The sequence below is a fragment of the Hibiscus syriacus genome, unplaced genomic scaffold (assembly GCF_006381635.1).
Source record: "Hibiscus syriacus cultivar Baekdansim isolate YM2019G1 unplaced genomic scaffold, ASM638163v2 tig00000340_pilon, whole genome shotgun sequence".
NCBI lineage: Eukaryota > Viridiplantae > Streptophyta > Magnoliopsida > Malvales > Malvaceae > Hibiscus > Hibiscus syriacus.
In genome coordinates this window covers 1,049,775-1,064,205 of record NW_024061783.1, presented here as the reverse complement: position 1 = coordinate 1,064,205, position 14,431 = coordinate 1,049,775, and the positions used below count along the sequence as shown (strand labels likewise).

General features: G+C 36.7%; 4 protein-coding genes and 1 pseudogene across 4 annotated transcripts; all 5 read left to right on the top strand.

Annotated features, from left to right (window-relative positions):
- The first annotated feature begins 714 nt into the window (after positions 1–714).
- On the top strand, positions 715–3,397 carry LOC120193583 (alpha/beta hydrolase domain-containing protein WAV2-like). The gene is made up of 7 exons (XM_039196070.1): positions 715–991; positions 1,335–1,370; positions 1,487–1,565; positions 1,680–1,734; positions 1,836–1,952; positions 2,576–2,740; positions 3,104–3,397. The coding sequence occupies exons 1-7, from the start codon at positions 754–756 to the stop codon at positions 3,395–3,397; spliced, it is 984 nt and encodes a 327-aa protein (XP_039052001.1). The 5' UTR covers positions 715–753.
- A 1,376-nt stretch (positions 3,398–4,773) lies between these two features.
- Positions 4,774–6,315, top strand: LOC120182564 (annotated as a pseudogene).
- Positions 6,316–6,851: 536 nt separating this feature from the next.
- Positions 6,852–7,729, top strand: LOC120182466 (PHD finger protein ALFIN-LIKE 3-like). Its single transcript, XM_039187469.1, has 5 exons — positions 6,852–6,957; positions 7,052–7,084; positions 7,149–7,377; positions 7,453–7,564; positions 7,646–7,729. The coding sequence occupies exons 1-5, from the start codon at positions 6,852–6,854 to the stop codon at positions 7,727–7,729; spliced, it is 564 nt and encodes a 187-aa protein (XP_039043400.1).
- A 3,108-nt stretch (positions 7,730–10,837) lies between these two features.
- LOC120201311 (phenylalanine ammonia-lyase-like) lies at positions 10,838–13,044 on the top strand. Its single transcript, XM_039201949.1, has one exon. The coding sequence runs from the start codon at positions 10,913–10,915 to the stop codon at positions 13,001–13,003; it is 2,091 nt and encodes a 696-aa protein (XP_039057880.1). The 5' UTR covers positions 10,838–10,912; the 3' UTR covers positions 13,004–13,044.
- Positions 13,045–13,870: 826 nt separating this feature from the next.
- Positions 13,871–14,315, top strand: LOC120182373 (PHD finger protein ALFIN-LIKE 5-like). Its single transcript, XM_039187389.1, has 2 exons — positions 13,871–13,978; positions 14,076–14,315. The coding sequence occupies exons 1-2, from the start codon at positions 13,871–13,873 to the stop codon at positions 14,313–14,315; spliced, it is 348 nt and encodes a 115-aa protein (XP_039043320.1).
- Positions 14,316–14,431: the final 116 nt, after the last annotated feature.

Below are 14,431 nucleotides of genomic sequence, written 5' to 3'. Positions count from 1 at the left end.
GTTTTAGTATATAAACTTTTATTTTATTTTCAAAACTTGACGTTGAATTTTGAACTGGGTATTAAAATGAAATAAAAACTAAATTTTAGGTATGATTTTGAAAAAATTAAAAGTTTAGGTATTAAAATGGATCAAAATTGATAATTTAAGTATTAAACGTGTAATTTACCCTAATATATATTAGGTTGTGTCATTATTTTGTTTAATATTTATTGATCACTGATTTATTTATAATAATATTTAAATGGATAAATTCCATGTTTAATACCTAAACTATCACTTTTGTTTCATTTCGGTACCTAAACTTTTTTTTTCAAATCATATCAAACCTAACGTCTAGTTTATGTTTCATTTTGATACCCCACTGTTGAAAACTTAACAGAATCACTAACTTATCACTATTAAGTTATTAACGGTGGAATAACAAAATAAAACCTAAACTAAACGTTAGGTATGATTTGAGAAATAAATAAATAAAGTTGAGGCATCAAAATGGAAAAAATGATAGTTTAGGTACTAAATGTGTAATTTCTCCTATTTTAATTGAATGGTTTATTTGTAATAATATATTAATTATGTGATTAAATTATAATTTTTAGAAATGAATGATCTAAGGCGTATCTTACCCATAATATTAATGTCATTTTTTAATTAGTAAATATTAATTTTATACAAATCTATACAACGGAAACAATCTCCAGAGGAAGCTGAAGAAAAAGAAAAGTTACGAGACTGACGAACAGGAAGAAGATAATGGAGTCTTACATGAGCTTAATTTTGTACGGAATAGGAGGGATACTGGTGGCAGGGCTGGCATTGCTGGTGGCGTTCCAAGAGAAGCTCGTTTACATTCCGGTTTTGCCGGGTCTAACCAAATCTTACCCGATCACGCCGGCACGTCTCCGGCTCATCTACGAGGACGTTTGGCTCCGGTCGTCCGACGGAGTCCGACTCCATTCTTGGTTCATCAAGCTCTTCCCTGATTGCCGAGGTCACTCTGAGTCCTGATCCGCTTCATTTTAGCCTTTTCTACGAGGATTGCGTATTTGCGTTATACGTTTTAATTGAATTATAGAGATTTTAGTGGTATTTGTTCTCCTTAGGGGGATCGTGGTTCGTTTTTGTGGTATGAAGACCTTTTTAGCTAGTGGTGGTTTTTGTTGGCTTAAGATTTGTTTGGCCGATTGCTATTTGCTACTCTCTAAGTTAAGCACTTGGTTTAGCTATTACACGTTGTTGAAAATTTGCAGTAAAAACTTGAAAATTGTTAGAAGAAAATGAGAATGACGACTTGCCATTTCAATGCTTAGAAATTACTCATGCTCGTTTTGCAGGTCCAACCCTCCTGTTTTTTCAAGAGAACGCTGGAAGTATCCTTTCTTTTTCATTGATATTTCATTTTATAATTGTATTATAATCTTCTTTTTATTGGATTCAGTTGGTGGTTTATTTTTCCTCTTGCTCAGCCTTGACCACTGGTCTGCAGATATTGCTCACCGTCTGGAAATGATTCGCGTGATGTTACAGAGGTTACAGTGCAATGTCTTCATGCTTTCATATCGAGGGTGCGAGTCTTAAATATCTTATGAATGCTTCTCTTTTTTAGCTTTCATATGTATGACCATGATTCCCCTTAATATACCACTCATCTGTTTAATGAATCTTAATTGGTTAAACAGTTATGGAGCGAGTGATGGTTATCCTTCTCAACTTGGAATTATTAATGATGCTCAGGTTCTGTCTCTGTTCTATTCTATTTTATTGAAAAAAGATACCTTAATATGCCATCAATCTTAACTATTTCTTTATTTCCTTCTTTTCTCTTTCTCAATCAGGCTGCATTGGATCATCTCTCTCAGCGAACTGATATTGACACAGATAAAATAGTAGTCTTTGGAAGATCACTTGGGGGGGCTGTGGGAGCTGCACTCACCAAAAACAACAATGATAAGGTATCCCTCTGGTGGTTTTTCCATTTAAATCTCTCTCTTCCTGTGAATTGAGAATATTTAAAATAAAAACCAGCATATTGTAATTGCATGGTTCATATTCATGCTGAAACAAATGAACAACACATTGGTTGAAGATGTTATACTTGTCTGCTTCAACATGTATCAATAATGTGGAAATATTGTAATTACTTGTAAAGCTTGTTGAATTACTTGCAGTGTAGATTTACATCAGTGCACGAGTGGGACAAATATATGATCTAGTTTGACTTTAGTTAGTCAAAAGCTCTAACCATGCTAATGAAATAAGCCTTAGACTGTGGTTTGGAAAGAAGGGAATTTACATCATGATGGGGAGTGGAATGAAAATAGATCAACAGCCCACTTAGGTATGAGCACTAGTACTATATTGACGACCTAAAATGGAAGGCATTTGAGCATGATACATTGAATGATACTTTTTTTGGGCAATATAGTGGTGTTACTAGAGATATTGGTTCTCTTAAATGAGTCATTCTTGTTAAAGTAGGTATGGCATGAGACTTTTTTATTCTGCTTTTCTAGATATCTTTATCCTTTTGAGTCATATTTGGCATGTCGTTTCTTGATTTGCCTTTAAATTTCAGGTTGCTGCACTGATACTAGAAAACACTTTCACATCTATTCTGGACATGGCGGGAGTTTTATTCCCTCTCCTGAAGTGGTTTCTTGGAGGCCCTGGTACAAAAGGTCCTAAAATTCTTAATTTTCTTGTTCGCTCTCCATGGTGTACCATTGATGCCATTGGCCAGGTAGTTACATGTTGGTTGGAACTTTAGCTTGACTAAACTTTTAAACTATATTAGTGACATGCATGTAGATAAACTGTTAGCACTCTGTCGCATGGTCCTTTGCATTTAAGGCAAGCTGTTTCTAATTTGTGAAGGAAACAAGTTCTTTCGATTGATAAGCAACTGTTTACACATTTTTTCGTTTGCTTACAATCAATTTATTGTTCATTGGTTGTAGACATGCTTATGATTAAAATTAGTTCGCCTTCAAGAAACTTCTTGAACTAGGACAGGAAGATGATGCTTGTTTTTTCTTGTGTATGCCCTCAAAGTCACTTTACTAGTTGACATAACTTTCTTCTATTTTGAACTTAACATCTTCAGGTTAAGCAGCCTGTCCTTTTTCTTTCCGGTTTACAAGACGAGATGATTCCCCCATCCCATATGCAAATGCTGTATGCTAAAGCAGCAGCTCGTAACAGGCGATGTCAATTTGTCGAATTCCCTACTGGCATGCACATGGACACTTGGTTGGTTGAAGGTGACCTATACTGGAAAACAATCAAGCAGTTTTTGGAACAACATCTGCCAAAGAAAAAGGAAACTGAATCGTCGCAAAACGGACACGGTAATTCACCTTTTTTCCCAAATGAATTGTCACCGGATGATATTTGGTAGGATCATAAGGTTGCATCATACTTCTTTGCCTAATCCTTGCTTATCCCCCAAGCCTTGCAGCCACCTTGTTTGCAACCTAGTTTCTGTCTTGTTGAAAAGTTCGGGAGAATATATGTTACTGTCATAATCTTCTAATGTCATGGCACTGGTTTGCATTGTTTTAAGATTACATCCAACTGGAGCATTTCACAGCTATTGAACTGTGCTTCATTCCTTCATCATTTTCTCTTTATGACACGCATATTTCGTTTTCTTACCTGCAAAGTATGTGATTACTTACTTCCCCTCGTCTCGCCATTTTTGTCTCTAGTTAGATATTGACTCAAATTTTAATTAAAAATCACATTGAATTTTGTTACAATTCTACATGTTGAAAATTACTTGATGTAATTCTAAACGAGGAGTTTGTCTTATAATTTAGAATATATAAGAATTATTTGAAGAGATATAATCCTTTTGTGGTTTCTGCAGTTTTTGAGGTTTACGTTGTAGAGATAGTTTCGAATGATATTGGAAGAGTGTTTTGAGATACATCGAGTTTTGATATATACTGGTTTTTTGGATACATAACGATATGATATTATGTACTTGTACTCTTCGACCTCTACGTTTATAGATGATTATAGTTTCTTTCATCGTGTAAGTAAACACAACCGAACTACATTAAATTTCTCTTTTTTACACGTGTTTTATTTTACGTTAAAATTATTATTTTAGTTATTTTTGGATTATAAATTTCTAACATCTCCCTTATTGATGGGTTCCTGATTTCAGATTTCCTGAGGAGGTGACTCACTGGTGTGGCATGCAAAGCTTTTGGATCGCAAATTTTCGTCCATGTTCTTTTGAAGCTGCATCAAAATCAAAATTTTCTTTCTAATTCTTTTTTAAATTAAATTTTCCATTAAGATATTTGATACTTCTCCTCTTTAAATTTTTGGTTTGTTTATATAAATTTATATATTTTATTAAATTAAAATTGTTATTCTCTATACAAAATATGTATGCATTTACTTTATAAATTATTATGAAAACAAATCACAAATATATAAATTTATACTTATTTGTTAAAATATTATCTTACAAGTTAAAATTTCAACACTAAGAAGATGTAATAAATATTGTAATTGATATATGATAGTAAGTTTAGTCTTTTTTTTTATCAAAATTTTATTTTAATATTAACTTTTTTTTCTTTCAAATTATGATATTTTTTATAATATTTTTAAGTAAAAAATAAATAAAAGAATTATATCGGGGACATCAACATCTAATATTCCCTGTAATTTTTTTATTAAGCTAAGGTGGTTACAAAGTAGTATATGTGTCGTTAATGGTTAAACAAGAATTTAAATACATACGGTAACTATGTAAAGATGGATGCATATTGTATATACATCTTTTCACATGTTTTTCATTTGGTCACCCGATTATAATTTTTTTTATTTAATCACTAAACTTTGCGTATTTATTTTTTTCTAGTCACTTAATCATTAGGTTTGAAACATGAGTTTTGAGGTGTCTATTAAAAAATTCTAACGATGAGAAATATTCTTTTATAAAGAAGAACGTATTTTGAATTCAGTTTCATTGGATAATTAACTGTAGAGATCAAACTAGAAGGAGATCAAATTTTACTTTCACTAAAGGTGACAGGTATAATATATAGTTCAGGATTTCATATTTCTCCTATATCGTTCATTCACAATTGTTATTCACCATGCATATAGAGCATTAGTTGAGAAACTTGAGTGAACTTGATTCTTGATGTAAATCGTTCGAGCAGTAGCTGAAGCCATCGGTGCAGATAGAGTAGCTATCAGAATTTCACCGGGAATCGATCACCTCGACGCCATGGACTCTTAACAGCTAGGCTCGGTAGTGATCGGGAGACTTATCTGTCAAGCAATTGAATGAGCCAATCCAATCCAACTTAATTACGGAATTAAAATGCAAATCCAAAATACAGCATATACGGATTTCTTGTTTTCTTTATCCTCTGATTCTTCCATTTGTATACACAGCTAGAAACGCCAAGAGTTGGTCATTTTCCACGAGTCTCTTCGGCCTCGGTAGCAGGTTCGCACAATTTCAATAGCCCAAATCTCATTTTGCCCCCCGAAGTTTTTAGATTCAGTGTTTGTTCCAAATCTTTTTTACATTATGCAGAAACCAGAAGACATTTAGGCCAAAGAAGAATGCTCCATCAGGGAGCAAGGTTCAAGTGCTGCGTCCCTTGTTCTGTTTTTTCAGATTTAATGTTTATACAAAGTTGAGATTCAGCAATTCTCCATGAAAATGCATTTGCAGGGTGCTCAGCTCCAAAGGCACATCGATGACGATCGATGTCGGCAGATACGAGTATCGTTGGGCTGATGGGGTTACAGTAAAGAAGCCTATATAGGTATCTGCTCCTAAATATGTTGAGTATCTAATGGACTGGATTGAAGCTCAGCTGGATCATGAAGCAATTTTCCCACAAAAACCAGGTTAGTAATTCAGTATACTATCATGTAATCATGTTATGAACTAAAAAATGGAAGCTATTGCCATTGTTGATGAGAAGTGTAATTGAATAGAGAGGCACCATTTCCACCGAATTTTCGAGATGTCGTGAAGGCGATATTAAGAGATTGTTCAGAGTATATGCACACATTTACCACTCACATTTTCAGGAGATTATGAGCCTTAAAGAGGAAGCTCATTTGAATACTTGCTTTAAGCATTTTGTTCTGTTTACTTGGGTAAGTTTTTTTTTCTTTCTTTCTCAAAGTCCCATGTGCTTATGGTAATGATTATGAGGGACCTCCATATCTGAAACATTGTCATTTTAAGCAGGAATTTCGGTTGATTGACAATGGAGAACTTGCACCTCTGTCTGATCTTGTGGACTCCATTTTGCAGTTGTAGACCGATGAGCCTTCTATTTGCTTCTTTGGTGTTCTTTTTTCTTTTTGTTGCAGAAAACTTTACTTAAAAGCATCTGTTGTCTCCCTTGTCTTCCATTAGTGTTATTTCATTGATCGGAAATAAAGATGAAATCGTCGTTCGAGTAGGCCGATGTCTATGTTAGGAGGAGACGAGCCACACGGAGCTTAGAACAAGCAATAACAAAGGAAATCGATTGCAAGTCATTAACATTTTCTTGTATTTAAGTGTTGATTATCTAAATATAATTCAAAGTCAATAGAGGAATAATCGGTATGGTTTAAACTACCTCGTGACATATTTAACTTTTAACCACCAGTTCGCCCAATATTAATGATGAAATCACTAGTCCAAGAACCAGACTGAGTCAGCCAAATCACACTCGAGTCAGCCAACTGTTCCCGCCAACTGTTTTTTTTTCCACTATATATCAGGATTTCACGAGTCTCCATTGTTTTCCAAGAAAGAAAAATTACTGCAATACATATTTCTCCTATATCAGTGGTGTGAATCAATCTGCAGATAAATGGAGGGAAGTAATGCTCAAGAACAAGGCAACACCACAGAAGCGGACGCCGTCTTTCGGGATTTCCAAGGCCGCCATGAAGCTTTGGTGAAAGCCTTAATCACCGGTCTCTCTCTTCTTGCTTTAATCTTTTCCTTCCTTTATCCTCCATTAATCTTTTTCTCATTCTAATTCCCATTCTTTCCTTTTTCTTGGAGCAGACTCTGAAGAATTCTATAAGCAATGCGATCCTGGTAATATCTTCTTCTCTTTGTTACCCTATGATAACTGTTTTCTGAGTTTGGGTTTCTTGTCCAGTGAAGGGCGTCGACCTTTGCTTGTTTAGACTTGAAGATGGACGATGGGAAGCTGAACTGGCTGCCCATAAACCTCCAGTGATACCAAACCCTACATGGGGTTTCCACATTCGCAGAGATTTGTTGGATAAATATCCATGCATGCGTAAAGTTGCTGCTGCATGTGATTCATGGTTACTAGCTGTGGCTTTCTTTCTTGCTTCTGAGCGTTCTTTTAATGGAGCTCAAAGGTATTGCTTACTAGCTATTACTACTTCCACTGGTTTATTTATGCTGCTGGGAATCGTCAATATCTTTTGATGCAGGGATCGTCTGTTCAAGATGATGAATAATCTCCCTACATTGCATGAAATTGTGGTTAAGTCATCAGATTCTGATAATCCAAGCACCAAGAGATCCGAATCAACTGATCAAGCTGTAAGTAGGACATTGTGCATGATCCTTAACTGTTGGATGATTAGGGTTAGACTTTGAACATGTTCGTTGCCATTTACACAGGGAGGGTCCGGATCTGCTCAATCCTCGAGCGGCACCACCGAGCAAGCAAAGGGTAAAGGAAAATTATCGGCCGAGGAGGTGTAAAAATGCCCCTTTTGCAACCACAAGAAACCAACACATGCATCATGTTAAGGACCGTATACATATCAATGCCAGTATGATTTTCTGAGGGAAGTTTATTAGTGTTGAGGGTGCTGCCCTGTTGGCTGAACATTGGTGGCCTGAATTGTGTTCTTCGTTTTTAGCTTTGTTAATACCAGAAAGAGGATTCCGAAACCTTTTCGTCATTAATTTGGTGAAAATGTCTGACCCTACTCATCCAACACTTAAAGATTAATGGCTCGTAGCTAGAGATCGGATCGAATTTTTTTTCTCACTCAAAATTTGACCCGAGAAATATACATCTCCATTTGAAGTTGACCCGACCCATTGTAAGAGTATCTTTATCAACCCGAAATCCGATATATATTTTTATATTAAAACTTATACTCGACTCAATTATGTAAATATATATAATTTATTTTTAGAGTTAATTACACCCTAAACTATTACTCTTATTTTAAATTAGTCCTTAAACTTTTGAATGTTTCAATTTCATCTCAAAATTATGACTTTCGTTCTAAATTAATCATTAGACTTTTGAACATTCTAATTTATCCCCAAACTATGATCCTCTTTCTAAATTAGTCCTCAAACTTTTAAATATTCCAATTTCATCCCTAAACTCATCCAAATATATATGTAATTAGTTTTAACCATAATTTAACTTAAATTTTATTTTTTTCAAACATACAATCATATAACTTGGCCTAACGATTTTATTAATAAGGTACGTGATTAGTATATCGATATAGTTTTGGATGAAATTGGAATGCTCAAAAAGTTTGGATACCAATTTAGAATGAAAGTCATAATCTGGAGATGAAATTAAATTGTTTAAAATTTTGAAGACTAATTTAAAATGATAATTATAGTTTAGGGATGAAATTAGAATACTTTAAAGTTTAGGGACGGTGGGTATAAAAAATACATAAGGAATAAGCTAATGTTAGCTAATGGATGGTGGGTATACGTATGAACTAAAAAAAATGACCCATGTCCACGTGGGTCAATATGGTCCGAATAAAAGCTGTCGTTCATGTACTTGTACCAACTGCGGAACGCATTTTCCATAAGGTCAATGGTCAATTCCTCACTACCATGAACTCTTTAATATTCAATTTAGTCCTCACTTATTAATAAATAAAAAAAATAGTCCTCACTTATTAATAAATAAAAAAATAGTCCTCACTTGTAAACAGTTTCCCCTTTATTTTCACCTCTACTTACTACATCAAGAAAACCAAAAAGAGTTGGTTAACAAAAGATAATTTAATTATTAATATAACTTTTTTACAATAATATCCGAATAGTAATTACTAGGGTAGTACACAAACTATTAATTTTAGTACGTTTTAGTACTTAAATTTTTAATTTTTTCAAAATCATACATAATGTTTAGTTTTAGTTTCATTTTAGTACCCGCTATTAAAAACTTAACGGATGGGCTCGTTGATCGCTAAAGTTGTTGGCCGTCGTATTCTTCGACGATTGATGAAGAGTAAACTTTCCAGCTCGCACCTTTTCGACCCCTGAACACGATTCCGACCTCATTTTCATCGAAAACACCTCAATCTTCCCTAATCAACATGAACTCTTCGAGCATTTTATCCTTCTATTTCCATGGTCTACCGTCCAATGGGTATGAAACCGAACTATGTTGGTCGACTCGTTATTCTCTTGTGGTCCACATTTCGGATTGGTTGTTTTTCTACCGAAATTATGTCACGTCAATCCGTCCGTTAAGCTTTTAACGATGAATACTAAAATGAAATAAAAATGTGTTGAGTATTATTTTGAAAAAAAATAAAATTTCAATATTAAAATATACCAAAAAGCTCTGTTTTTGAAAATCGGATCGGACCGGCCGGTTCAACCAGAAACCGTTGCTTTGTCCGGTTCAATCTAAACCGGTTGAACCGCTATTAGTGAACCGACCAGAATCGCTGAACCGTTCGAACCAGACCGGCTGAAAACCGGAAAAAACCGGGATTTTTGTTTTTAAAAAAAAAATTAATATTGAAATATAATATTGGTGAGCTCGAATATTGCTGAGCTCGACTCGAACTTGAAAACTTTAAAAGTAAGCTCAACTCAACTCAAACTCACAAGCTAAAAATTATTAAGTTCAACTCAAACTCGAAATATAATATTGAAACTTGAACTCAAAAAGACTTGAACTCAAAAAAAAATTAGAAGCTCGATTGAAGCCTAAAATTCGAGCTTGATTGAAGTGAAAGAATAGTTCACTCAATGCTCACCAAAAGACTCCATGATTTTGAATGCCAAATTACCTCTATTATTTATAGAAGTTAGTTGTGATGCGCTTCTATGTTTCTTAGCAATGTGAGATTGTTTTGTTCTCATATTTTTACTCTTTAAACTTTTGGGATGCTCTTCTATGTTTCTTAGTCATGTGGGATTGTTTTAAAAAAAAATTAAACCAAACAATATCATTTTGTTATGATTTTTTTAACCTCAAATTTATTTTTTAATTATAGTTATATAATTATATTTATTATTTAATATGTTTTACCTTAAATATTATGTTGTAGTTAATTTGAATCATTTTGTTTCACTTGATTTTATGGTTTTTAACTTGTATATGTTATGACTTGCTTTGAATATGAATTCTAATATAAAAAATTATTTTTTATTAAATCATTTTGGTATTTTTTATTTAATTTTTTAAATAATTATGACGTCGTCCGATTCTTCTGACCGATCGAATCGATTCGACCGATTGAACCAATGAACCGATAATATGACCGATTCGCTAATCGATCCGATTCTGAAAACCATGCCAAAAAGTGATTATTTAGAAATAATAGTAAGGTGGAATTTTAATATTGTACACATTTTTCCATTCAACAACTAAGACTTGTTTCTTTGAAAGAAAGAAAAGCCCAAGTATCTTTCCACTCAGTTTCCCTGAAACAGCATCTGAGACCAGTCAAAATGAGGGTGGCTTACTTTTAAAGGACTTGACCAACCGCAGCCCTTTCCCACTTAACAAACACTTCACCCTCACACACACCACTATAAATACTCCTCACCCATTGCTTTCTCTATCAGAACTCACCACTTCCAAGTCCTAAAAACTACCTCTCAATCTCCCTTCTTCCATATTCTTCACGTACCCTTGTTGTCTTTCTTCTTTCTCTTGCAATGGCAACTGGTGAATTCGATGTTTCCGAGAATGGTTGCTCTGTCTTAACTCATTTGCACTGGCAAAAGGCTGCTGATGCCCTCCGGTGCTCTTATGTCGACGAGGTTAGCCGAATGGTGTCGCAGTTTGCGGAGGCGAAAGTTGTTGGAATTCAGGGGACTACCCTTACGGTGGCTGAGGTCACGGCGGTTTCGAGAAGGAACGAAGTGGTGGTTTCGCTTGATGAGGCGGCTGCTCGTGACAGGGTGGCGAAGAGTGCTGATTGGGTTAGCGACAGAGTCTCTCGTGGGATTGACATTTATGGAGTCACCACTGGTTTTGGTGCTACGTCTCATAGACGTACCACGAAGACTTCCGACCTCCAGACGGAGCTTATAAGATTCTTGAACGCCGGTGTGATCGGGAAAGAATATCTTCCGACCAGTTATTCCAAGGCGGCTATGCTCGTTCGTGCCAACACGCTCATGCAAGGCTATTCCGGTATCCGGTGGGAGATACTCGAAGCCATGACGGAACTCATGAATCGGAATTTGATCCCGAAACTGCCGCTCAGAGGGACGATCACCGCGTCCGGTGATCTCGTCCCGTTATCATACATTGCAGGGTTGTTAACAGGGAGACGAAACTCCAAGGTCGTCACTGCTGACGGAGGAGAGATCGACGGTGTCGAGGCTTTGAAAAGAGCTGGAATTAATGGTCCTTTCGAGCTCCAAGCAAAGGAAGGTTTAGCTCTTGTGAACGGAACCGCCGTTGGTTCTGCTGTTGCTGCCACGGTTTGTTTCGATGCCAATCTTTTGGCTCTCCTTTCGGTGATTCTCTCGGCTTTGTTTTGCGAAGTTATGCACGGCAAGCCGGAGTTCACCGATCCCTTAACGCATGAGCTCAAGCACCATCCCGGCCAGATCGAATCGGCTGCGATCATGAAGTTTCTTTTAGACGGAAGTGATTACATGAAAGAAGCTAAGATCAGGCATGAGAAAGACCCTCTTACTAAGCCTAAACAAGACAGGTATGCAATTAGAACCTCTCCTCAATGGCTTGGACCTCAAGTCGAAGTAATTCGACAAGCGACGCATTCGATCGAGAGGGAGATCAATTCCGTTAACGATAATCCGTTGATCGATGTCGATCGTGACATCGCTCTCCACGGTGGGAATTTCCAGGGGACGCCTATAGGTGTCTCCATGGACAATCTCCGAATCGCAATCGCAGGCATCGGGAAGCTCATGTTTGCTCAATTCTCCGAACTCGTTTGCGATTACTACAACAACGGTTTGCCGTCGAACTTGAGCGGAGGAACTAATCCAAGCTTGGACTACGGATTCAAAGGCGCAGAGATTGCCATGGCTGCATACTGCTCCGAGCTACAATACCTCGCGAATCCCGTCACGACGCATGTGCAAAGCGCCGAACAACACAACCAAGATGTCAACTCCCTCGGCCTTATCTCGGCTAGAAAAAGTGCAGAAGCCATTGAAATACTCAAGCTGATGTCCTCAACATTCATGGTGGCACTTTGCCAGGCTATTGATTTGCGACATTTGGAGGAAAACATGAGAGAAACAGTGAAAAAAATACTTCTCCAAGTAGTAAAGAAAACACTCTACCTTGCAGAAGATGGATCACTGCTCCAATCACGTTTCTGCGAGAAAGAACTCTTGCAGGTCATCGAACACCAACCGGTTTTCTCCTATCTCGATGACCCGATGAACCCTTCGTACACCCTTTTGCCTAAGCTTCGAGAAGTACTTGTCGAAAGGGCACTAAAAGATAAAAAGGGCGACGAAGAAGGGTTTTCGATATTCAAAAGGATCCCGGTTTTCGTCGAGGAATTGAAGGCGAAACTCGAGGAAGAGTTACCGAAAGCAAGAGCAAAATTCGGCAATGGAGAATTCGAGGTTGCTAATCAGATCGAGAAATGCAGGACTTATCCGATATATGGATTTGTGAGGAAGGAAGTGGGAACTGAGCTTCTTGTTGGTGAAAAGAAGGTGAGTCCAGGAGAGGATATAGAGAAGGTCTGTGAAGCCATTAATGAAGGGAAACTGGGAGCTGTTGTTATGAGGTGCTTAAATAATTGGAAACTATAGGCTGTTTCAGTGTAATAATGTTTGGATTGTATTATTTGTAACATGTTCTGTTTATATATATACATATATATATATATATATATATCGAAGGATTTCATGTCTCTCCATTGTTTATAAAGAAATAAAAATTACACGTAATACACATTTCTTCTATATCACTGGTGTGAATCAATCTGTAGGTAAATGGAGGGAACTAATACTGAAGAACAACACAACACCAGAAGATTGGACGCCATCTTTAAGGACTTCCAAGGCCGCCGTCAAGCTTTGATCAAAGCCTTAACCACCGGTCTCTCTCTTCTTCCTTTAATCTTTCCCTTTCTTCATAATCAATTAATCTTTTCCTCATTCTTTCGTTTGTCTTGGCGTAGATTTTAATGAATTTCATAAGCAATGTGATCCTAGTAAGAGCTTCTTCTCTTTCTTGGCGCATAAATGATTCTTGGTTATGAAGTTAAACTGCACCTTGCTTTCTTTACAAGGCAACGCTGTATTCTTTTTCTTGGTTTATTTCCAGATAACAAGGAGGACCTCTGCTTGTATGGACTTCCAAATGGGAAATGGGAAGTTAAGCCACCTGTTGAGCTGGTACCTTCAGATGAACCGGAGCCTTTATTAGGTATTAACTCTAATAGAGATAAGAAGTCTGGAAATGAATGGTTGCTTTCTGTTGCCGCTGCAAGTGATTCATGGCTACTAGAAGTGGCTTTCTGTCATGGTGGTAATCCTTTCAGTAAAGCTGACAGGTATAACTTCTGCCGCTATGTTGCTCAGATTCTTCGTTATTCTTCGAGTGTATCGGTGTCCAACACATATATATGTGACCAAGATAGACCTTACATCTGATGCAGGAGTCGTCTCTTCACAATGATCAATGCTCTCCCTACATTGTATGAAATCGTCAGTGGCAAGGCGAAGGAAAAGCCATCGGATTGTAACCCCAGCAGAAAGAGATTCAAGCCAAGTGCACAAGCTGTAAGTAGGGCATTGTAATGCTTTGAAAAAATGATCATGTGTTGGCTAATTAATGGATGAGTAAAAGTAGATGATTGTTGGCATTTTGTACACACAGGGAGGTAGTAAATCCTCAAGCAGGAGCAAGAGAGAAAAGGGTAAAGAAAGGGTATCATCGGATTCGGATGAAGCATGTGGTGCATGTAGAGGACGTGAATCACATAAGGATTGGATATGCTGCGACTTCTGTAATAACTGGTTTCATGACGTATGCGTAAATATTACCCCCGACGAGGCTGAGAAGGCGGCGACATACGAATGCCCCTATTGCAGCAACCCGGGAAAGCAGGCCAAGTGATTCTGACTAGCTTCGACCATTGTTTTTGAAGATAATAACTAAGGTTAATCCCCCATAGAACTCTGATCAAAATGTCAAAGACTGAGTTGATTATCCATGCATGAATGAAAATCATA